Raw genomic sequence first — 26728 nt, 5'->3', positions numbered from 1 at the left:
ACTTTTGGGCTCTTCACAACAAGAAAGACACTGAGGTGCTGGAGCATGTCCAGAGAAGGGCAACTGGGGAAGGGTCCAGAGCACAAGTCCTGTGAGGAGCAGCTGATGGAACTGGGGTTGTTTATCGCTCTCTACAACTCCCTGAAAGGAAGCTGTAGCCAGGTGGAGGTTGGTCTGTTCTCCCAGGTAACAAGCAATAGGACAAGGCCTCAAGTCATGCCAAGGCAGGTTTAGATCAGATATTAGGAAAAATTTCTTCATGGAAAAGGTTGTCAAGCATTGGAACAGGCTACTCAGGGAAGTAGTTTAGTGACCATCCCCAGAGGTATTTAAAAGATGCGTAGATGTGGTGCTTAAGGACATGGTTTAGTAGTGGACTTACACTTTCTCCATTCTGTTCTTTAGGTACAGGTTTAAAACAAATTTTGGTTCCTTGTGCAGACTGTAAACAAATGACATTTTAGGCTCCTGCACATGATTATATTCAGTACACACCTATTTCTTGAAAATTAGTCATTATTTTGTAGCTTTTTACTAGCCGATGTAACTTATTTCAACTCAAGAAAAGCTAGTATCTCTAACTATAATTGGTTTTCTCTCTCCATTTTCACTTCAGCAATATGAAGCACAATGAACTTCACTTTCAAAACATTTTATGCTTATCTAAACAGAAATTACAGAAAGTATTGTAATATGTGACTAATTGAATTAATAATTTATTCTAACCTTACAAATACAGTCTTAGCCAAACAACAGAACTTATTTAGCTTACTGGAATTTATCATCAGTCTAAAAACTCCATGCAAACATCAAACATCTATATTACTAAGGACAGTGAAATTCAAGAGCAGGATTCCATTAGGACTTTAAACACCAAATTCCTGCTCTTTGAACAACAAACTAGAGCTTTGCTTATATTTCGATCAATTAAAATATTCTCACAGATGTTGCTGTCTCTTAGCAAAGGACCACAAGATGAACTGAAATCAATGAACTCCATGAATGACATTAAACAGACTTGCACATCTCTTGCTCAGGGAGTTTATATATTGGCAGAAAGAAAAAAATACTAAATATGGTATTTGTTAAACTTTTCCCTCAAAATGGTATTTAAACCCACACCTGATGAACTCTGAGTGCTCTTCTAATGGAAATCTGCCACACACACTTGCACCAAGTGCATTACATCTGCCACTGAAAATTTTGCAATATATAGTACAGGCAGTCTCTGCATGTCTCCCAGTGGTGTCAGCTTATGTGCATGCACTACACAGCAGATGCCCACTGGTAGTTTTGCAGATTTCCCAATAGCTTCCAAAAAAAGAATATTCAGCGAAAGGGAACATGATGAGAAAACCACACGGCTTTCTCCCACACAATCATTCTACTTAAACCCCATCAAAACTGGCTATGGGCCAGAAAACTGTTCTGAAGATGGTGGTACAACTCACATATCATCTTTCCCAGGGCCTTTTGGTCTCTTTTCTGGAAAATGATGTATTTTAGTCACATAATGGAGAAGATTTTGTTCAGCTGGGAAAGACAACAAAGAGGAACAACCTGTTGCTAGTATTAGTATAATTTATCATGTCTAAAGTCAGTTTTCTACATGTTGCCAAAGGCCTTTAGGAACCAAAGAAATCAGGAATGTCTGTAAAGGCAGAGAAAATTTACTGAAAGCATTGCAGATTGCACAACCTTTCATTAAAGTGCTCAGAAACTGATTGGAAAAGCAGTATAGATTATTTAAGGGGTAGACTACTGAGCTACAATCTCATTCTACAGGAAAACGCAATCTCCACTAAATTCTGTTTATCTCCTCTTGTTATCATCATCATGGTTATGCTTCACGAATGAAGATTTGAGAAGGATTCTATCCACGCTTCCTACAAGCATGCTGATGGCTAAAAAGGTCAACGTGAGATAGACAAGTCTGGTTGCAAAAGGCACAGCGGAAAGTTTCCTTAGGCGGTATTGGCAAGACACGGTTCTTTCTGCGTTGTCTTCTCTCCTCAAGAATGATTCTGCGTGTGTTCTCAAAAGATGCAGCAGCATTACGTACAGTGTGTCTCTGTGTCTCCCGACTGGAGGCCAGAGTAGACCAATGATGATGATCAATATGGCCAATGCTGAGATGTTGTTTCAGGGAGTCCTTGTATCTCCTCTTCAGGGTTCCTCTCCTGCAGCAGCCAGTGGCAAGTTCACCATAGAGCACAATCTTAGGGAGGTGGTGGTCCTTCATCCTGGAGACATGCCCTGCCCATCGCAGCTGTGTTCTCAGCAACATGGTAACTGCTGCCTGTTCTAGAACAGACACGTTAGTCACGTAATCAGTCCAGTGGATGTTTAGGATTGTACAGAGGCAGTGCTGATGGAAGTGTTTTAAGAGATCCAAGTGGTGGCAGTAAATGACCCATGATTTGGATCCATATCAAAGAGTAGAGAGTACAATGGCTCTGTAAACACTAATCTTTGTGCTTTCTTCAGGTGTTTATTACACCAAACTCTTTCATGGAGTTTTCCAAAAGCTCTATATGCCTTTGCTAACCTGTTGTCTATCTCTTTGTCAATCTTACCGTCCAAGGAGATAATTAAACTGTTGGACTGATTTGAGTTCTGATTCACCAATGATGATGTGGGGATGATGGAAGACTTCCTGAGGTGCAGGTTGGTAATTTGAACAGTTTGATTTATGTCCTTTCTTCTTATACAAAGTGATGATGACTGCATCACGAAGATCTGATGGTAGTTCGCCTAGTTCCCAACAACACACCACGAACTTGTGAAATTTAGCATGGAGTGCTTGGCCTCCATGCTTCCAGACTTCAGGTGGAATTCCATCAACCCCAGCTGCCTTGCCAGTTTTCATCTGCTCTATGGCCTTAAGAGTTTCTCCCATAGTAGGGGCAATATTCAATTCATTTTTCACCGGTTCTTGTGTAATGTACGGAATTGCTGAGCCTTGAACTACACAGTTGGTACTGAAAAGAGTCTGAAAATGTTCAGACCATCGATTCAGAATGGAAATTTTATCTGTGAAAAGCATTTGACCATCTGCACTGAGTAAAGGGCTTTGAACCTGGTGTGTAGGTCTGTAGACTGCTTTCAAAGCCTCATAGAATCCTCTGTAATCACCCGAATCTGCGCATAATTGAATCTTTTCTGCTAGACTGATCCACCACTTGTTCTGGATGTCTCGAAGTTTCTCTTGGAGCTTACTACATGCAAGACAAAAGGTTGCTTTTCTTACATAACAGGATGGCTGAGCAAGGTGTGCTTGGTAGGCAGTTCTCTTCTTTACCAACAATTCCTGGATCTCTTCATTGTTTTCATCAAAACAGTCCTTGTTTTTCTTGAAAGAGAACCCTAAGGATTCTTCAGAGGACTGCAGAAAGCTATTTTTAATATGTTGCCAAAGCACTTCGGGAGAGGGATCTATGGAATGATCTTCGAGTCTAGTTTGAAGATTTACCTGGAAGCTGTCTCTCACTGTAGCTGTTTGAAGATTGTTAACTTGGAGTCTCCTCCTTGGAATACTGCCCCTTTTATAGGTTTGAACTTAAGGTGGAAGTTAAGTTTACGTCGCACAAGGCGATGATCTGTTTGACATTCTGCACTAGGCATCACTCGGGTATGACAAACATCGTGAACATCTCTCTGTCGCACCTCACATCCTCAAAATACCTCCAAGGATGGTGATTCAGCCACTTCCCTGGGCAGACTGTTCTACTATTTGACAATCCTTTCTGTGAAGCAATTTTTCCTAATATCTAATCTAAACCTCCCCTGGTATGACTTGAGGCCTTGTCCTATTGCTTGTTACCTGGGAGAACAGACCAACCTTCACCTGGCTACAGCTTCCTTTCTGGGAGTTGTAGAGGTTTCCCTCTGAGCCTCCTTTTCTCCAGGCTAAACAACCCCAGTTCCATCAGATGCTCCTCACAGGATTTGTTCCCTGTATCAATATTGTGTTAAACAATACAGAATGTCTTTTTCATCTTCCTTACTTGTAAAAACCTCAAGAATGTATATCTAAGTCGAAGTGTGCTACAAAAAACCTTATACTTTACCATGTGTACGTTTACGCATAGCAGTACACTTAAATAATTACATACTTACACTTAAAAAAACTTTTTTAAAACCATATGAGTCATGCTTTGGTACAATCAATATTCACAGCAATTTCAGGGAAAATAAAAGTTCAGTGGACATCGGTGAGATACTGAGGGTATAAAATGATTTCAAAGTCTCAGTGGACTTTCATCAAATGTGAAAGACAGCTTAAGCCCAAATGTCATACAATTTCAAAAGCGACGCAGAGTTTCATAAGGAATTGCTTCAGCTCCTGATTAGATTTCCAAAACACAATACTTGGCATCATGATGTGCATGAAATGAGCCCCTTGATATAATCTTCAGTCAGAGACCTCAATTGCATTACCCTTTTAAATTTACAAACACATGTGATTTTACAGTTACAGTTCTCAGCTTTTTAAAGTCAGGAAGATCCTTTCCACTATGATGTTATCTGTCAGTAATCTATTTCAGCCACCTGCTTGACTAAACATACTTAGAAAGATGCCAGTATGTGAATGGCCCTCTTATATATCTTATTTTACACATAAAGAGTGATAACTGAAATCAGAATGTAGCCCCATAACATTCTTTTTCATCTTTGCACATATATTGCTTTTGAAGCGGTTAACAGTGTAATTGTTTCTTCTATTTGGAATGTCTCACTGTAGCTAAAACCTTCATTAACAATTCTGATGGTAGTCCTAGGAGATGGGTTTTTTAAAAGAAACTTTGCCAACAGTTAGCCTCATTCTTTTAATATCTAAATAAATCAACCAAACTCTGAAAAAGGTTCTCTTGAACACAGATTAAGATGGAAGTTTGTGTTCTGCAAAAACCTGCATTATAGGTAGTGTACGCTTTAAATAATCTGCTGTAAATAGATTTTTTTTCCCAGAATCTTGACTTAGGAGCACGACGTTTTGTAAATTTTTAAGAAAAGGCTGAATAAACAAATACTGAACTCTAAAGGGAACAAATCAAAGAGCTATATGCAACAATTCGGTGATGGCAAAACACCATGATTTGAAATTAGTTATACTGCATATAAACAGTATAAAAAGCATCAAGCAGTTAATAGATTAATGTGGTACATTATAAAAAAAATTCAATTTCAGTATCAAACAGTTACTGACCTGGAAAATAAGGCAATGAAAAATACCTGTTTGCTAATAGAAGCTGAAGTTCTTCACGTTACCTTCAAAAGAAAATAAAATACCTTTCCCATGTAACACTGTCATATCCTCAATTTTGAGCAGTTCTGCAGGATGTAGCCTACCCATTACATCAAACCTAACACATATAGTGTCAACAAATTGCGAAATGAGAATTAAAATACAAGCCAGTTTTTCAGAGGCACAGCATTTTCAACACCAAGATGTGTATATTGAACTTTCTATCAGTGCTATTTACGATAATATGGCCATACTATAACCACTATAAGCACACTTACTCCTCATATTCCTTTATACTGCCTTTCTGGTTCCAGATACCTTCAGGGATTCAAGTGTCTGGAAGGAAAGACCTATACCTATATAATGTTATCTATTGGATACATTTTTCTCTCTATCTCCACAAAAGTTAACAAAAGATTCTATCCTGTATGTGGCAAATAATGAGGCAAATAACAGAACACACACACACACTCACCTACTGTACCTTCCAGATGCCACAGAATCCTAGAGGAGTCCTGTGGTTTTCACCAGCACAAGACACCCTTTCACTTTTCTTTTTATGTTACATTGATAAAGTCAGAAAGATCTGTAAATTGAAGAAGGAAATAAGGAGGTAACGCAGCTAGAGACTAATTATGGCCTTCACTGAAATCCATGGATTAATTCTGGAAATACCAACAGATTCTATGAACACTGCAAGCCCACAGTCACAAACACTGTGACTTTTCAAACACAAAGAACTAATTGACCCACTGTGACATCTGAGTGATCCAGCCCATTATTTCTTCTTTCTTGTAAAACAAATGCATGTATGAAACTTTAAACTACTAAAAAAGAAAAGGTATTAATTTATGTAATTTATGTATTAATTCACAATTAATTAAGTAGAATAAAAACTTTTTTACGATGACCACAGTCAAGCACTGGAACAGGAAGAAATGTTGTAGAATCTCCACCTCTAGATATGGTCAAAATCCATTCACAACAACCTGCTATAGCTGATTTCTTTGAGTAACGAGTTGAGCTAGGTATCTCCAGCATTCCTCTCCAATCTCAACTATTCTGTGGTCCTATGAAAACTATAGTAAGGAAGCTACAGAAATATATACAGAAAAAAAGAGTACCATGTGTTTTCTTGATTTTTAGATTAAAGTCCAACCTGAAAAAAAATATTTTTTCCAGAATTTGTAAACATAAGAACGCTGCCCTATTCAGAAGTTACAGATTTCCCATGCTGTGATCCCACATAGAGTTCCATATAGCAAAAGTTGGGAAAAAAATACTTAAATTCATGACTACTTTTTAAGCATCTTACACTGAAAGACTGAAAAATGGTAGAAAAGAGACTATTAATTCATTTTCTTCAACAATGTCCCTCCTTTCAGAACTAGTGCTTCCAGGAAAGGGACAAAGCAGTGAGCATCAAGCCTTCTACAGTACAATTTAAGATACAATAGAGTGTAGTGGAAATTTACAATCAGATCCTCTGAAGGGGTTACAAATTCACATTGCATAAGCTGTTTGTAGCTCGTTAGTCTCGAATAAAATCCACTGAGGTTAAAACTTCGATATAGCTAAGAAAAAGAAGACCCAGATGAAAGACAGTGAAGCCGATTCTGTTCTTTCTACATAAATACAAGCAGAACCTGCAATTGTAGGAAACCAAATTAATTACTTTAAGCACCTGAAGCTTTTGACATCTCATGGGATTTTGATGCAGTTGGCAGTTTATTGACCTATATTTATTGTCTTCATTACATTTCTCCTGAAAGTTTTAAGCTAAAACTTCTGAACCTTCACACAGCTGCTAGATACTTCAGCTTCAAATATAGAGAGCAGTTTCAATAGAAAGACTATAGAGAGATTATAGAGACACTAATCTATGTTTGATTGTGTATTACACTTACAATAAAAAAATCAGAAAATACACATAATTTTTTGCAGTTACCCAATAGTTCCATTGCATCATCTTCATTGTCAATATCTTCTTCGGTTACAGATGGAGCTGTGCTTTGAGCAGAATCAAAGGAGTCCTGAGAAAGCATGGCAGCCAGCAGTTTCTTATGTTGCTGCTGTTGATGTTTTAGTCCTTTGGTCTTTGGCTCCATTTTTAAGCTGTGAGAGAGGAAAGCACAACTTTCTCTTACTAGTGCTCTCTTCAAAATTTGTCACAATTTTGTCAAATTACTGTAGTCCATGATGTCTTCCAGATATGAAGGTTAACACCATCAGATCACACATAAACCAACTGGTTATCACTCATTCCCCAATCATTGGATGTTCTAAGTCAGTTTGTGTTTGCAGTTCCTATTTAAAGTCTTGATTGAATTTGGTAGATTTCCCATTGACTTTATGGGCATTAATCAAGTCTAAATAAGCTACATATATAGAGCAACATGACATCAATCAGTATTGCTAAGGCATTGATCGCATAGCAACAAAGTTGACAACAAAGAACTTCTCCCTTGAGTGGTTATGTTACCATGACCCCACAGAATTAAGGGCTATATATTTATAACAATTCTCATAGTTTGCTGAGTTGTATCCCTAACCTAAATAACAGAGAACTGGAAATGCGCAGAAGTTAGCAGAACAGTCTAAAGCAGGACTTGCTACCATTTGCCATTTCTGATTTCTTACAATATAAAAACAACAAACAGAAATTTGGTGCTCCACATGAGAGTATCAACACCACCTCAGATTGTTCTTATAGTCTGTTGCAGCAAGGCCCATCTGTAGCCAACATATGAAATTTAGTATAATCAACAATAGTTCATTTCCCAGCAAAGATAAACACTAATAAGGCAAAGTGGACCTTGGAGATGAAGAATGGCCTTTGAGTTTAGGACATCAGGTTATGAATGGGGCCTCTGCAAGCTCTAGTTCATTTCAGGCTCTAAGAGAAAAGAGCATCATATTAAAAAACACTCAAATTCCCCACTGTGTACATACATTATCCCTTGAGGAAGATTCCCAAGAGCCTTGCATCTTCTCAGAATTCCTCCAAAAAAATTTTCATGTAGAAAACTACCAACTGTGACTTGAAAATGAGTTTAATCCTATTTTCATGGTGTTCGAATTTCTGAAACATGAGCTCAGTACCAGCAGGATTGCCATCAGCACTTTTCCATGGTCTCTTATCACTTACTAATACCTTGCCTTGCTTCCTTACAGGAGCAACAGAGAGCAGTACAAAACCAGTAACAAACACAGTCTTTCCTCTGTAGCAATCCTAATATGGCAACTCAGACTGGCTACACTGTCTTTTCCAGGCAAAACATTAGTGACATCTGTCCTTTCAGGTGCTCCTTTTTTTTATTTCTTTTCTTGAGTAACTGAACCTGGCTTTCAAATACACGTCTGCTTCTGTTGCTTATCATCACAGGAATGTATGTTTTTACAGAGGAAATAGTGGTTCTTTCCCACTGTGCACTACTGAATAGAGCAAAAAACGAGGATCATGGTTGCAAAGACAGAAAATCAGACAACTTACAGATTCCCAAATATTACATACTACGTATATTCGCTATGATCTGCTTTATGCTGAAAAGACAAATACTGTAAATGAGCATGTTATCAACATGTTATCAACAGATCCATAGGAATATGCTGCTTCCTGCAGTCCATTCCATCCTTTACAGAATGCAATGAATGTGTAAGGACGCAGGGCTTCCCCAAAAAGCTTGTACTCTATGGTCTGTGAAAACAACATGTGTCACATGACACTGATGGCAGTTACTTGACCAGTGATCTGCCAATGCCTAATCCTCTGGATATTTACATAATGTTTTATTTTTGTAGCATTTCCTTATGTTTAGTGACAGGTAAAGAAAACATTATCTGGAAATAATGGGACAATTTCAGTCTTCACTTTCTTGTTCTTATACTTTAACTGATTATTAGGATTAGTTTAAAGAATTTGCTGGCTTATCACATAAATTTTGATAAATAGTGATCCTTAAACTATCACTTCTTATTTAAAGTGTTGCTACATAAAATTTAACAAGACATAATTGGAAACATTTAATGTGAATTTCCAATTGCTCCTGCTTTCATTTGCCAGGTAAAAGTATAAATGAATTATTTTAGGCTACATTAACTACTAAGTGGTGAATGAAATACAGACGAGGTAGCCAAAAATTCTTTACAACTGACAACTTCACTCATTTGAGAGTTTCACTTAATCTTGTAAAATTTATACTCTTCCCACTATTTTTGGATATTACATTAAAATGAAGTTACTGTTATCTAATACTTGTCTCACACATTTGGTATACGCTCAATTCCAAATTCTGCTAATAGCACTTTAATTCACAGGAATACTGCATTAGACCTTGAAGCAACTGCCAGTTATTAGTGAACTATTATTAAATATTCAGATTAACCTTGATCAACACAGGTCTTTTAAACTTCCATATATAGTTGGCATCAATCTTAGTAGCACCACTACCTTGAAGTTCTGCAACTTTATTTATTCTTTTGCAAGACTGCAAACATGTTTTTTATAAATGCCTTACAAAAGTTATGAAATGCTAACGAACCAAGAATTATCCCAGACATAAAATCAGTCATCCAAATGTAAATCCATATGCTGTATGTAATCTAGTAGTTATTCATTTCCACTGAAAATCAGTACTCCCACGATACATATTTTTCAATAGGTCTTTAGCAGTACCCCATGAGTTTTTCCTGGCATCAAGTACCCCATATTCTCCTTGTTCATATGCCAGGCAATGTGATTTTGCCATGATACTCAACAAGACTTCTCAAATGCTATTCTCAAAGCCATTAATCATATTTTTTAATTATAGCATTAGCTGAGAGGTTTCTCACATCTTGTACCACCCTCTACAAAGAGAAAAATGCGTTGCTTTGAATCATCTTTGTTACTCAGAACTAACCTCTTTGCTCCCTTCTGGAGATTAGACAGAGATGCTTATTTCTGCTCCTTCCTATTGACAGATAGGATACAATATCCTCAATTCTCTTTGCAATGTGGAACAGATCTTTATTCGGTGTCTTTATTGGCTGCTGAATAAGGAAAAAGAAACACAGGCCTGCACAATCAAGCTGCAGCACCCATTGCTGACTCCATTACTTTCCCAGGAATAGCACTGGAGAGAGATCCAGTGTCTGAGTTGTGCTGGTTCCCATCCAATGTCTGGTTGATCATTACTACATGCTGTTACTTTGAAATAGTAGTACTTGCAGCTTTCCCCACAATAGTCTAATTAAATGAAGTACTCATGGATAACAAACATTACAAACATGTGAGGAAAGTTAATGAATGCAGTCTTTAAGAGTAAACCTAGTGACGGACTAGTCTCCTTCTGACAGGGAGGTAAATTCCAATGGAGAAGGCACATGGAGGACACAGTGAAGGAATACCTCAGATATTTCAAAATGAAAGCAGACAGTTTCTGCCTTCTTAAAAGAGGAAGAAAAAGGTGTCTGCTGCAGTCAGCATACTAGTTATAACCAAGGAGAAATGCTACAGGGCTGAGGGAGAAAAGTAGGTTTTTAAGCCAATTAACAGAGGCAGTGTACAAGATTTACACTTAAAAAAGATAGGCATTAATTCCTTTTAAAGGAAAGCTGTGAGTATTTAACTTCTGTGATAAACCAGTATCTTTAAATCATGGAAAATGGACTCCCTGTAAAAATGATAATCTCTTTCATGTAGCTGAAGCACATTAACAAACAAACATACTCCTTCATTCTCAGACAAGCACAATAAATCTTCAGAAGTTATTTACTGCAGAGAACACAATTTTTCTTTGAGAAAGACCTGTTATTGACACCAAAATGCTAGGTATATGAAAAGAAGATAAATTCAGGAAGTCCTGATAAAAATAACATAGATACTGTTTCCCTTGTCCATCTTTTCTTTAAATGAGAAAATCAGGTTTATCACTAAAGTGTCAAGAAGAGTAACAAATACCAACTACCAATTGTGGAAAGATGGAAGGGTTTGAAGTATCTGAACAAAGCTATACCTTGCAAATTATTACACGCTGGACCCCAGTCATGTCAATATAACCTTAGCTTTATACATGGGAATTAATGTGATTGCAAATGAGTATGAAGTTAATCATATATAAAAGCATGAGAAGAAATCAGTCACATATTAATGACTTCCATTTATTCTGCATGCTGCTGCAGTATGACATGGGAATTGAAAAGCCCTGCACTCTGCTCTCAGAAATGGAGTTTTTGTTAAAAAGACAGCTCTGTTTCACAAAATATACTTTTTCTAGGCTGGACCAAAATCCCACCTTCCTCCAGGACTGCTGCTATCCTCACTGTCCCACTGCTCATTTTTATTTCTTGGTACTGGTGGCTGTAGCATCTCAGCAGCCAGAGGGTCTGCATCATTCTCTTCACGGCCAACCCATTCTCCAATCACACGAGGTCTGAGAAGGGGGGTGTTAAAACCTGTTGTGTCCTGAAGGGAAAAAAAAATAAAAAAAAAAACAATGCACTGTTTGTTCTTAACCATAGGTGTAAATAGAGAAAGAAAAGTGAAAAAAAAATTCACTAAAAAAGTACAAAAATAGTACAGTACATTATCACTTCAGAGGGCTACAAAATACCCAGAAACAATGACAGACTAATGGAAAGTTTCCCATTAACAAAATTCCAGGAGATATAACAAAAGCACAGTCAAACTAAAAAATAGACCTGTATACCAAAGAAAAAGATATGAAATTATGGGATAGGAATATTTATTTTAATTTTACTAAATTCTTTTCTAGGTTAGCAAAGAAATTTCAAACACACTGTTCTTAATTAGAAGAGACATATTCTATTCCTATCATTTAACGAGAGAAAATTTTAGGGAAAAAATCCGTGGCTGTTATCGACCTCAGTGCCTCAATAAGTATTTCTGCCTTGAAACAATGCTTTCCAAACAAAAAGCATCTGGAAAATGTACAGCACAGCAATTATTTAGCATAGAAAACATATTTTCTCTCCTCCCTAAAAAAGAATCACTTTTGAAGCCTCTTCCTAATTGAAACAGATACGGTAAAAGCACAGTTTGAAGTAGAGGCCTCTACTGAACTGAAAGAAACAAAAAACCAAAAAAGGTTGCAAACTACTTTTAATATGAATATATTTACCTAGCTCTGGCTAGATGCTGTAAGTTTTCTGAGCAGAACTCCAGAGCTTCTATTTTGACAGAACCAAATGCGACCCAGGCCCTGGATCCAATTCACTCAACCTTGTTGTTTTGTTCTGCTTTCTGCAATGTGCCTGTGAGTGCATTACCACATTCCTCTCTACAGAGTTGTCCATCATTTGACTAATTCACTTTTACATGATGTCTGTTTTCTGCAAGGACCACTGAAAATTGAATACAGACCATACAGAAGAGAGAAATCTGAGGAAAACACCACAGCTTTGGAGATATCAGGATATCTAGCCAGTGCTGTTCTGCTCTTATGTACTTACAAATATACATTTTGTGCATTTATTTGGAGCTGTGTCATAGTCAGGTCAGGTAGACTACATGACAGTCACCTTTAGGCTCTTGACAAGCATAAACTGTCACTGGTGTGACTACCATCATGTGCTTATGAGCTTAGAAAAAGGATTGCCCACAATGCCTTCATTAAGATTGCCCACAACCTTTCTGAGGTTTATTCCTTCTATTCTAGCTATTTGCTTCCTTCTCTTTCTCCCTAAGATAATTTCTAATAAGGAATAAAAAATGGTTCCTGAAAGTCAGAATATCTTAGTGTCCATCTTGCTAAAAGCTTTCAGCGTCTTAAGTGAAAATGAAAAGCACCTAAAAATGTATCCTTTTGTCAGTACCTTAAGTTTTTTCTGACACTGTACACTACACCATCAACATATGAATAAATAAACCATGAATGCTGCAACTGTCCTTGTTATGCTAATTTCTTTCCTAGGCATTTTAGGGATTAAAGTAGCAGTTTCATACTTTACTTAATAGAAATGTAATTTACATTACATAGTCATGCTTTGCCTTACTTTATCACCTTGCATTACTTTTTGCATCATGTTAGATTAGTACACCACAGTTTCAGTGACCTAATTTATTGTCCTCCTTTCAACTATATAAGCAGCCACAGTGAAAACAGTAAATGGAGAATCAGAGACAGCTCTATTCAGAATATGAGGATGTTTCTTTGGCACTATTTCAAAGGCTGCAATAAATTCAGATGAAGTATTCTGTTCTCTAACAAGTTTTTATAGTTTTGGGTTGGGGTTTTTTTGGCTGGTTTCTTTTTTTTTTCATATAAATCTTACAATCTTAATTGATTTCCAATCTATATTCCCCCATAAATAACAAGAGATTGACAGTGACATTAGTGGGCACAGAAATATTTTCAGGACAGGTAGGTATTTAAATCTGCAATAAATGAACCGAGAGCACTATTTCATGGAGCAGCCCACGTGTTATCCTCTTATCCACATCACTGGCTACCGGTTTGACACACTCAACCTTCCTTTATGTGGAGACTAGGAAAAGAAGGGAAAGATTGCAAGACAGCTGAATCTCATCTTCACATTGGGCTGAGTTGTGGTTGCTCAATGCAACCTCTACCAGAGAACGAAACATTTTTATATCCATTTATTTATGCATCATTTAAAAAGCCTGGTATTCCTATTTTCTGATATGGATTTTAAGGGAATTTCCATCATTAGAAATACTTTTAGGTGAGAAGAAATGTTTTTGGTTTTATGACATAAGAAGAGTTGTTTCATCTATTTTATTAATCTGTGTTCACTGAAGTAATACTACATATGAGAAGAAAGTATACGCTAGACAGTACAGAATATTTTTTAATATTAACATTGAGGGTCAAAATCTGCTATAAATTTTTTGATCTTCCCTTGAGTTTGCTTGTCGATCTCTAACACTTAGATGTCTCCCATTATTAATGTTTAAAGTGATTGAAAAACATCATTGGGTATTTGGGATAAATTTCACAGCGTTATGGTAGGTCTCTCCCATCACTGTTTTTTGTGAGAATTTTTTTCACCCTAGAATTCTGTGAATTTCAAAGAAAGGTTAACTTCCTAGCTCTCCTTTGTTTACATTAAGCTCTTCACATTATGCATGAAAGTGTGTAGTTTCCTAAAGCTCTTCAACAGTTTCTGTTCAGTGGTATGGAGGGTGAGTCAATTCAGAAATTTGTATTATATTAACTCTGCACTTTAGTTTTAAAATATGTGATTCACAAAGCATCCTTTCTTATTTCCTTTCCTTACACAGCATACTTGAGTGCCAGTCTCTGATTTTACATAGCTTCTATGGCCTAGAGATGCAGGCTGAGTCAAGAGAGAGAGAACAAACACTGCAAGTCTGAAGTAACTGAGATGAAAAAGAAGGGAATCTATACAATAAATCTGTTTTAAATGCAGTCATTATAGGACTTTTTTTTTTTGCACAGTTACTAGTGGACTCATGAGTTTTTTGAGACTAAGTCAAACTGAAAGATTCCATTTTGACTGAAAGACTGACCTTGTCTGCCTGTATTTTCTCTCTCTCAGACTAAAGCCCTAAGTACTGATACAAAGCTAATAAAAGCAGATATTTGACACGAGTCCATTTAAATGAAACCCTTCTACAAAAGTCATTGTAATTCAGAGCAAACTGTTTTTCCAAATCCAAATGCTCAAGTAACTAAGCAACTAACTAACTAACTGGATTACTTGGAGGAGGACTTACATCAACCAACAATACTGATTAAGTACTCCCCTGATGAAGGCGTTACTAAAGCCAGAAAGAAGTAATTTAAAAAAATACACAATGAGGAAAAAAAATAGAGGAATATACACATGTATTCTCTGTTTTCTCCAGGTTCATAATTTAAACCACAGACAAAGCATCAGAATTATGGGCTCTGTCCTAGTCCCCCAGATATTCCAGATCATCAGGAAAATAAAGCAAGGAAGAGTGTATAGAAGTTTATTACTGTGTTTAGTTTTATGTCTCTCATAACACCTATGGCAATTTCAATGTTTTAACAGAATCCAATGCCAAGTTTGGCCATGTTATTCTAGACCCATGACATGCACCCAATGGGTTAAATGGTTAATCCAAACCACAGATCAATGTGGTTTCAAAAAATGATTCAATGCTGCCACAGCCTAGACAAGAAGTTCTAGTATCAGCATTTATTTCTGGGATAGGAATTACAACTTGGCTACATTTATATCTGAAAAATAAACATCACCTGTGAACACATTCAGAACACATTAACTTTAAAACAACCATTATCAGGTAGTCTTTGGCTGCTTTTTGTTCAAGCCAAGTAATACATGCAGAAACAAGTCACAGGAACATTTCAGGAATTAGCTTCCTAGGAATCATTCCTAGGAGGCAGGACTCCACAAAATGGTCCTAACTATGCTTATATTCTTAAGACAGAACTAGATTTTATGTTCATTAAAAATCCCTAAGGGTCTAAACAAGAAATAAAAATGAAGATCACTAAAGCCCGTGGAGATGAAAAATCACTCCTCTAAGTCTGTGCTGAAAGCCTGTTGAGCAATGCTGCACAAATGACACATGTCAAGAGCTTAATTGTTTGGGGGTTTATTTATTTTACAAATAGCTTCTGACTTCAAGAATGTTCTATTTACCTGTCCTCATCAGAAACATACATTAAACCAGATGCAGTAGTCCAAAGGTGTCAGCTAATGCATGCTATTGAATGTACATACCGTAATTCCAAGTTTTGTTTCAAAAATTCAGAAATACCCAAAAGTACTTCTCACGATGGAAGTCCTTCAAAATCCATATTAGAAAATAGGAATACCAAGCTTTTTAAATGATGCATAAATAAATGGATATACCTTTCAATTTTAAATTATAAACAATTAAGTAAACAAACAGTAACCAAAAAAAAATTATCTCTTTGCTCAATGTGGATCCTGAGGAAAGCCCCAAATTATGTTCCCCATCTCAGTTTTCACACTGAATAATTAAATATAAAAAAATTAATGTTTTTGAGCAATATTATAGTTTAAAAAAATTAACAGAAATTATATCCTAAAAATAGATGTAAAAAGTGTTGATAACAGGCTCTAGCCCAAAATGTCTTTTCCTCCCACAAACAGTATTTTATAGGTTTTTTTCATCAAACAAAATGAAATGGAGTTCTTCATGAGTATTCTTAAAGGTAAGCATTCTAATGGAAAGGCTTTCCAATCATTTTTATCATCACTTCTGAACACAGTTATGAAAATAGTAGGAAAGAAGACTTAAATCATAGTTTTGAAATGGCAGCCACAAATGCTCATGACTACATGGTAACAGTGATCAGTCTTGTCTAACTGGCCTTCCTTGGAGAACGCAGTGGAGGTATTTTATATGCACTTGTGTCAGAAAGATTTGTGTCCTCATTTTACCAGCAGAAAGGAAAAATATTTTTTTAAAAAATGTGTTCTATATTAAGCATTATTCCTGTGTCTTATGTACCTTTTGATCTCATTTCCCTGACAGCAATTGTTTCCGACACCAAGAACACAACCCAAGATTCTTGGCACTTGAAGCATACTGCTGTTCACGGGTGAGAATAGAGAAGATAAAGGTGCTCTGTTTCCTTTGGTAATTTGAAAAATTAGTTTGATTACTCTTTCAATGTAGTTTATTACAGCTAAAACTAAAATTCATATTAACTGTGTAATGTATCAAAAGGGACTGAGATCATTGTTTGTTGCATTCAACAAGGAGGTAAAGACTGATTTTTATGCCCTGTGCATTCCTGATCAAATCTAGAAACAAAAATAATTCCTAAATATTTTCACAAATCATATCTGGGAATGCAGGATTCATGACTTCATGAATAAAAGGTATTTAAGGCTAAATGTTTCCAAAAGTACAAAAAGTAACCCAACAGACTGTACTAAGCAAAGATGGTGTCATGATTAAAAAGTATTTCCATGGCCTCACTGAGAGTCTCTCAAACTCAGTGAGAGTTTTTTTCCGTACTTGACAGCCCTTTCCAGTCAAGCTCTTAATGTATCCACATATACTCTACTTACACAGCTTTCCATACCTAAACTTCCTCTGAACCCAGCAGAACTGAAGTCTGTATGCCAGGACAGAGAGATGCAGCTCTCATTGCCTAAAATTATCACAATCATCTGCCTCTTTGTACTGTTCATTAGGTACACCTTATCAATCTTACCTTATCAAGTTCATCAGAAACAGCAATGCCTGAAAATGAAACAGATTGGAAAAAAAAAATTTAGAAACATACTTTCTATAATGTCTTCTACTACAGTAAGTAAAAGTAAGGTTTAATTTGAAAAGTTTACATATTGTTCTCTGCATGCTGCCGTACCATACAATGTATCATATTTAGTTCCACTAGTGAAATTGCCTGGAAACAATATACTTTTACATCAGCTGCAATATTACCAAAATGAGTTTTCAAAAAACTATGGAAATGAAAATAGCAGACGTGCCAGTAAAGTGACAAGAAGGTTAAGTGCAATTCTACCTGCATTCTGAAACTAAATCAGCAACATTGTACTTACCAATGAACACCTTATTACGCAAATCTCACCCTGACCAGCATGCATAACACATCTTGCTGCAACTAGAGGGCAATATGGACATGACTCTTTTATCTTTCTCCGTAGTACAATGTAGAAATGATTCTATAAAAACAGGTGGAACTTTGGAACATAAAGTAAAATTTCCCAACAGAATCCAAAACAATTTTTCTAAATCCTCTGAAAAAGAACTTGTATATTTGCTCTTGTCCTTTCTGCTGATACCTGCCCATGTCTTTCCTATACTTTCCTCCATCATGTCATCTAACTCTTTTAAGTATGATAATCCTGTAGAACATTAAATATACACAGCTGGTCTCAGAATTTTTAATAGGCCTGCACATATCATATCACAAGTAGTTATCAAGTAATTATACATTTAATGCTATCATGTTGAAAATTCAGATACATTGAAAACAAAGCATTTCCCAGATTCCTACGAGGTTTGATAAGAAACACTTCCAGGTTAGAGCTTCAAAAACCAAGTTTCTCCTGGTGGTGAAACTAAAGTGGAGACATATCCATGCATAGGAAGATCACACACTTCAATGTTACATATAAGCACATAAAACTGAAAAACATCCATACTTTAAATGAGTGCTTTTTGTAAAATGCTTTTTGTTTGTATATGTTGTAAATCACATTCCTTGCCAGAACTTATTCTGAATTTAGACAAGACTAAGCTGAGTAATTGAATTGACCAGAATGCCTCAAATTTCTTCTTCACTAAATAGGAAACAGTAGCAAGACACCAAAATTAATTGTATTTCTCAGACAAGCATGCAGAGAGTTAGCAGTTTCTGAAGACACGTTGCCAAAATAAAATTTTACACATTTAGAAAACTTTTATTTTTGCAATCATGGAATTAAACCTGCAAACTATTTTTAGCTCTCTCTCTCTAATGGGTCATCAAGAGGAAAAAAAAAAAGGATTCTGGGGAAGAAATTTTATCAGGAGCTTATTACAGCAATCTTGGCATGGTGAGTCTTCTGGAGGTGGTATTTACCATACTGTCAGCCACACAGATCTTTCTGTTATGTCTTGAGCCTCATTATTATTAACAGTACTCTTTTAGTCACTGATAACACAACTCCATTAGCAGAGACCAGGATAAACAACCCATAAAACGTTGGGTGTAAAAATGCTTCTTATTTCCTTCCAAGACTCTACTGCACCACACAGTTAGTGTGTGCCCATCTCTTACCAATTTTTTTTGCAGTTGCCAAACTCACAGGATATCATGGCTGAACTTGAGAGGAGGGGGGATTTGCAGTGTACAGTAAACAGAAAATCACAAGAGTGAGGTAATTTTTTTGGTTGCAGATTTCAGGTGGAATAATATGGACTCCAATTTTCAGAAAGTAGCTCCTCAAAAAATTCAAACCCTTGCGTATTTAGAATAACATTAAAAAAAAAAACAAAAACAAAAAAACCCACAACCACCAAACCCTTAATCCAGAATGCTGAAATTGCAACTAGAGATATTGTCATCGTCATTACACAGGAGTATTTAGGATTTCTGTTAATTTCTTAGCCCTTTGCAGACTCCTGACTTTTCAGTAGTCAAATAGTTTACTTTACTTTCAAGTACTTTACTTTACTTTACTTTCAAGTAATATACCGACAATTTAAAATAGTTAAATTTCTATAAAGTATTAAAATAGTTCAATTTCTAAAAAGTAATGGTAGTGATGGTTGCTAGCTCTGGTTCATGTAATTGGTAGTATCCAGACATCAGCACTTTTCAAAAAGAAAACCCTCTTGTCACTTATTTGTGACAAGTATCTGATTTTGCTCTCTGTACTTCATATAGTTGTCTTCAGCTTTTTGTCTGTGGCTTTCATACAACATAATAGAGAAAATAGAAATTTTATTTTTATATACTCTAAATAAGAAAATGTCATTGTAAAATCACCGAATACTAGAGACAAAGGGACAGCCCATTCCATGAAACTACTCTAAATGGAAACAGCAATGGTTCAGTTTTAGACAAAACATTCACAGGTGTAGCCAAAATGTCTATACACTAAAAACTTTTAACCTGACAATTTAGTCAATTGTAACTCTTTTCCATCAAAACTTAATCCTAATCACCAAAAAAAACTCTAACACCAGAAAAACTGACACATCTAGTTTATTCAACCTTAAATCCCATGGCTTTGTTAGAATATATGTTACTACAAACAACTATTTCTGACTTTTCTCTGTTTAGAGCATTTAAAGCCTGACTCTGCACAATGATGAATGTAGAGAACGGAAGTTTTAAGGGTGTGTCATCATTGCTCTGCCTCAAGACACTGAGCAGTAGATAAGAAGGGGACTGTTAAAAATATTCTCATTCCTTTATTGGGAAAGGTCTTCTGATGTCAAAGGCATATCCACCAGAAATAAAGGAGTAATAAGGGAGTTTCACACTTTCTCTTATAGCAGCTGTTTCTCACAGACAACATTTGCCATAGTTTTATATCATGCTATGACTGACAACTATACACTCCTACCACTCTTACTAACCATTCCAAATAAAGGGGTGAGAAGTTTGCTTCCCACCATCAGCTAAGGCTCATGGATGAGGTTTACAGTGGGAATTAGTTAGGTAGCCAGTTGCCAATTTTATGTCTTTAAAAAATCCTCCCTTTTAAAAGTAATTAAGGGTGCTGAAATTTGATCAGGCATCACAGCTATCCAGCCCACTCAGCTGCTGCTGAATCACACAGACAGATTCAGGGCACTTGTTTCTACTTTTGAGTGTAACGACCCTCTATGCTGGAAGAGTGTTGGAACAATGAAATAATTGGTCTGAACATGCTTCCACAATCCTTCAGAAATGCTCCAGAGCCACAACTACTGCTATGTCTGATCGGCAACAAATCTAGAGAGGGGCTGTTGATGGTAGCACAGATTCTCTCAAACGGAACATCATTCTGTCACTAGCTTGGTTTTTGAAGGGAACTGGAAAAACAATGTACTCTCTGATTGCAAGAAAGGTCTGGCACACTAGGATTAAATGAAACATGATTAACAATGTAATAACAATGTAATTTATTAATACTTATTATATTTTAGATAGTATTATTATGCTTTTTTTAAATTAGCATGGATTATTAAAATCATTCTTTACATAGTTATCTTAGATTTCTGTTCCCATTTTCTATATGGCAATCTGCAGCAGCACAATGGTAAGAATGAAGAAATAAATATAATAAATATACAGTGTCTTCTTTGATGTAAAAGCCACCTCTCAAAATACCTACACTATGTTTTAACAAAATAAAATCCCTTTTGAGTCTAGAACAAGTATCTTCCACAGTACAGACCTTCTGCTTAGGATATTCTGCTTCATTTCTAGTTTATCAAGAGAACTTTCTTTCTAAAGAAAAATTAACATTGTTAATAACAATTCCATGAGTCTTAAAGATGCCTAGTTCTTGCATATGCAGTTCTTAGCAGAAGAGTTTTATTTGTTATTGCTCTCCTGCAACAAATACAACCCCCAGGTGGGGGTTGGTCTCTTCTCTCAGGCACTCAGCAATAGGACAAGGGGGCACAGGCTTAAGCTCCGCCAGGGGAAATTTAGGTTGGATATCAGGAGAAAATTCTTTACAGAGAGAGTAATCAGGCATTGGAATGGGCTGCCCAGAGAGGTGGTGGATTCACCATCCCTGGAGATTTTTAAACGCAGATTGGACGTGGCACTGAGTGCCATGATCTAATAAATGGACTGGATTTGGACCAAGGGTTGGACTCGATGATCTCGGAGGTCTTTTCCAACCCAATCGATTCTATGATTCTATGATTCTATGATTCTAATCCAGTTCTTAAAGCATCTCCACTCAGTGGTATTATTCCTCTTTGAAAAGAAATTTTTAGACTTTGATGTTCTCAATCCAACAGCATAACATTTATTTTCAAAACAGAGGGCACCACACCAGGTCTTTTTGAAATAGAGCAACTGATGTCACCTACCAGGACCTGTGCAGGGCATTTGATATGATCCCACACAACATTCTTGTCTCTGATCTGGAGAGACATGGATTTAATGGGTGGATCATTCAGTGGATAGGGATGTGTCACACTTAAAGAACTGTGTTCAATGGCTCACTGGCCAAGTGGAAATCAGTGGTGAGGGGCATTCCTCAGGGGACAGTGTTGTTACTGGTGCTGTTCAATATCTCTGTTAGTAACATAGACAGCGGGATCGAGTGCACCCTCAGCAAGTTTGCTGACAACCCCAAGCTGTGTGGTGCAATTGACACGCTGGAGGGAAGGGATGCCATCCAGAGGAACTTCGACAGGCTTCAGAGGGGGGGGAGGCTGTGTGAACCTCATGAAGTTCAACAAAGCCAAGTGCAAGTTGCTGCAGCTGGTTCAGAGCACTCCCAAGGACAAGTATGGGCTGGATAGAGAATGAATTGAGAGCAGCCCTGGGTAGAAGGACTTCTGAGTGTTGGTGGATGAGAAGCTGGACCTGACCCAGCAAAGTGTGCTCATAGCCCAGAAAGCCAACTGTGGCCTGGGCTGCATCAAAAGCAGCGTGGCCAGCAGGTCGAGGGAGGTGATTCTCCCCCTCTAGTCTGCTCTCATGAGACCCAGTCTGGAGTACTTGTGTCCAGGTCTGGGGCCCCCAGCACAAGAAGGACAGGGACTTGGAGCAAGTCCAGAGGAGGGCCATGAAGACAGTTCCTCTGAAGACACCTCTCCTATGAAGACAGGCGGAGACAGGTAAGGTTGTTCAGCATGGAGCGCAGAAGGCTACGGGGAGATCTTATAGCAGCTTTTCAGTACCAAAAAAGGGCCTACAAAAAGCTGGACAGTGACATTTTACAAGGGCATGTAGTGATAGGACAAGGAATAATGGCTTCAAACTGAAAGAGGTTAGATTTAGATGAGATATTAGGAAGAAATTCCTTTACTGTGAGGGTGGTGAAACACTGGAACAGGTTGCCCAGAGAAGTTGTGGATGCTCCATTCCTGGAAGTGTTCCCAGACTAGATGGGGCCTGGAGCAACTTGATCTAGTGGAACATGTCCCCCTCCACGGTAAGTGCAGGGGAACTAGATGATCCTTAAGGTCCCTTCCAACCCAAACCATTGTATGATTCTATGAAATGGCAAGTCATAAAATCCCTGACTGCTGCATTATTCCTGATCAGCTTTACAGTAGCTTAAAAGCTTGCAATATTTTCATATGCTATATGAAATGACAGAATTTCATATAACACCTGAAATCATAGAACTGGTGATCTGATAAGAATGAAAGTTGTGAAACTTCAGAGACACCTACCATTTTTGCTTTCATTTGTAGTCCTTCAATAATTACAGGAAGAAATAACACGAAATAAAAATTTGTTGTTTTTTTTTTAAGACTTAGATTTTTCTAATGGCACAATGTAATCTGACAAATTCAATGCATAAGAAAGATATCTGTAAGAAAATAAAATGCTACAACTTTAACATATGCCAGACTACCATTATTCAACTGAATGAGAGGAAATACTTATGCATTCTTCTAAACATCCAGAAGATGGCCACAAAGCTCCCAATAGCCAGATTTCCCTACCTGCCAAACGAAGTCTTCTGTATTTACTTGACACACAGGTTTTGACACAGAAACTTTAGACATACTAAGACAACCCCAATGCAACTCTGACTAACTTGACAGAATTCATTCTCAGGATCAGTCTAGGCCAGGGAACTTCTGGATGGCTGGACTGTCAACCTCACAGCGCATATCACAGGTTCTGTAAAAAACTCCAGGACAGAAACAGCATTATTATTCTACCATTATTAATAGTGCAGCTTTGAGCACAAACACAGAAATACTGTATCACGTATCAACTGCCCAGCAGTTAACTTTCCCAATGCATTCTCCTACTCCTTGTAAATCAAGGGAAGCATATGTTCTTTCATTAGTGGGACAGGTCACCTTAGCTGTCCTTGCATATCCCGTGTCAAGACCTTTTGCCATACTGCAGCTGGCAGCACAGTATATTCTAGTCCCTGTGCCTGCTTGGACTATGTATTGAACATTAGGTAAATTGAAATTATTTCTTTCACACCATCTCTGGATCATAAAGAACATAAAATAGTTGCTCTGATTTACTAAACAAAGCATTCATCCCCCCCAAAAAAGTACATGAAAAACAAACCAGCTCAGTCATTTCTGTGTAGGAACTATGGAATATGTTTGTCCTTGACTGTCATAAGAGACATTGTTATGATGTTTCTTTTGCCTACACTGAGTCATTTTACCACTTTCAAAATTAGACATATTTCCTCCAGTAGTAACGTAGATTTTCTATGAAGGCATATTGAATTGAAACCTCAGAGTTTTTACCAATGAGGGCCGTGTGCCCTTATACTATTAAGCAACTACACATCAAGTTTCTATAGAGGTATCCATAATATTCCTCCCAACACCTAGCCATATTAGAACAAAGGAAACTGTCATCTACAAGGCACTACACATCAACATATCAGCACACTATACATCTATACACTATCTAGAAAACATGAATTTAATCTCTCTTCTTTGTAGTGGCTTAAAAAAAAAAAACAACATAAAAAAACAACTAATCCCCAGCAAAATAATCTCTGCTTTGGACTTGCAGCATTTATATATCCAAATTTCTGAGTGACTCCAATGGAGAATACAGGTTTCAGGATTAGGTTTGGTGACTAACACACTGAACTATGCAAAGACAGGGAAATAAAATGCAAAGTACCCACCAAATATTATGTCCTAGAAGATCTCCTAGGCCAAGGTCATCTCAGAAGAGAATAATCAACACTGCAGAACCTTTCAGAACTCTTGATTTTAGGGAAAGGTGTACACTCAGGTAAGTGGGTTAAGATGGAGAACCTGCAGCATCCAGATGCCAAGGGCATTCCTATTACCCCATGAATGCCAACCCCCTTGTACTAAAAACTAGTAAGTTCCACATCCAAGATGACAGTCACACAAACCTAAATTCTGCATTAGGGAAACTTCTAGCAAGCCAAATACTGTTCCAGAAAACGACACAATAACTATAAAAGACTTTAGTCCTGAAACTTAGAGTAGGCTGGAGCTGAATGGCAAATACCTTCATAAAGGTAATTAAAATCTTAAAATCTGTTGGAAAAAGATACTTAAAACTGAAGTAGCGGTGATCTCCTGGCCATGCAAGCCCCAGTATATAATTGAATAGCAATAATTATGTTCATATTCTTCCTGTTTCAACCTCAGAAAATATCATTACTTTGTATTATTACTCATACTTCATACTAAAAGCAAATGGATTTTATGAGCAAAGGCAGTATCACATAACAGCTGCAGTACTGAGATAAAATTATCTTCCTTAAAGGTTTGATTGAGCTTATCTAAAAATGTCGATCTCAAAATAAGTCACAAGCATTGATCTCACACAAGAATAACATGATTTTAAAGTTCAGACTGAAGAGAGGGCAGGAAAAATCCTCTAGACAAGACTAGTTTTGTGGTTCAATTAGCAAACACATTTAGGGCTAGATGATCAACTGATAATGGAGAAGTCATTTTTACAGACTCAAGTCCATTTCAGATCAACAACTGTGTACAATTGAAAAAGATTACTAAAGTATTATGTCTTAAAACAATGCCCCTCATAAGGTAATTGATAAAAGTCTACTTAAGTGTCATGCAGATACACTTTTGCAGTTATATCATTATCACATCAGAAATGTCTGGCTTCAGTAAATGTTAATGGCATTTCATTCAGGTATATCTTCTACAACCGTAATGTAAATCATTAATAGTTTCCTATAGTGTAGAAGCTTCTAAATGAAACCCCATTCTAATATGTTTCAGAGACTACTAAATGCATTGAAGTAGATCATGATGTATATATTAAGCTTCTCACATCCCACACACTTGCAGGTTCACCCATAAAACTAAGGACATGATTTTAGTGGTTGTTAACATATTGTGATCTTTTTTAGAACTAGTTCTACCCTTCTTGTTATGAGATTTTTACTCTTGTTGCTTATCTTCTTCCCTGTAAAAGATAAACAGAACACATGCTTTTAGTTTCACTATTTAATATTTTTCTTAAAGAGATAAGATCGTGTTTGTCTTTGTTAACCTATGCATAAACAATATCAAATGATTCTAACATTATGATAAATAACTGTTTGAGATACTCTGGAGGTACTCGAGATTTTTCATTCAAACAGGCATTGAAGAGCCTGGACACCTGACCCTAGGTGAGCCTGCTTGAGCAGCAGGTTTGGAACAGCTGACTTCCAGTCATCGCTTCCAACCTCGGCCATTCCGTGATTCTGTAATTCATTATGGTTTCAAGCAATATTTCCTACTAGACTGCACATTGTTTCCTTATTTACTGATTATTTATTAATTAATCCCCTTTGAAATTAAGAAATGAAAGAATACTGTTTTTCTGTTTGTTACCACTGTTTCTGGGATTCCCTCCAACTAACTGATTTGGATTCATTACCAAATACTTTTGGTTAATGTTAACTTACTACCATTTTCTGACCTTAAAATGCCTGTTTTGTAGTATACACCTAGCCTGAATAAGGATTGAAATGTTACTAACAAAACGTTGGTTATCTTCATTAAAAGGTTACATGTAATTATGAAAAAGTATCTATCTCACAGTAGAAGACATTGTGTCATCAAATGCTGTTACCATCTGTAAATTGAATCTTCAATATGCATACATTTTCAATATGCACTTTAATCCTTAACTGTTTGTTTAAAAGGTGCAAAGTTGTTCACAAAGTATACAGACTTCACATCTAATTACACCAAGCTCTCACTAATTTAGCTCTCATTTTTTCCCCACTCAAAACACTCATAATTCACTGGTTTCCATCTCTTGTTATCTATTTTTGCATCCTCAGAAAATGGAGGGTGAAGACAGGCATATTCATTAGCAAGATCCTTAGCTATATGGGAGATTAAAA

At 36.8% G+C, this 26728-nt stretch overlaps 1 protein-coding gene across 2 annotated transcripts in view; it reads right to left on the bottom strand.

Annotated features, from left to right (window-relative positions):
• CUNH8orf34 (chromosome unknown C8orf34 homolog) overlaps positions 1-26728 on the bottom strand; it is a 133296-nt gene that overhangs the window by 68754 nt on the left and 37814 nt on the right. For both annotated transcript variants that reach the window (XM_039379850.1, XM_039379851.1), the window contains 3 exons: positions 17416-17444; positions 11524-11693; positions 7197-7363 (listed from right to left, as the gene is read on the bottom strand). In XM_039379850.1, the coding sequence (XP_039235784.1) occupies positions 7197-7363; positions 11524-11693; positions 17416-17444 (366 nt within the window). The remainder of the gene's footprint in view (positions 1-7196; positions 7364-11523; positions 11694-17415; positions 17445-26728) is intronic.

This window comes from Pipra filicauda, unplaced genomic scaffold (assembly GCF_003945595.2).
Source record: "Pipra filicauda isolate LSUMZ 115617 unplaced genomic scaffold, ASM394559v2 scaffold177_size2800117_pilon, whole genome shotgun sequence".
Lineage (NCBI taxonomy): Eukaryota > Metazoa > Chordata > Aves > Passeriformes > Pipridae > Pipra > Pipra filicauda.
This window is presented reverse-complemented; position numbering and strand designations above follow the sequence as displayed.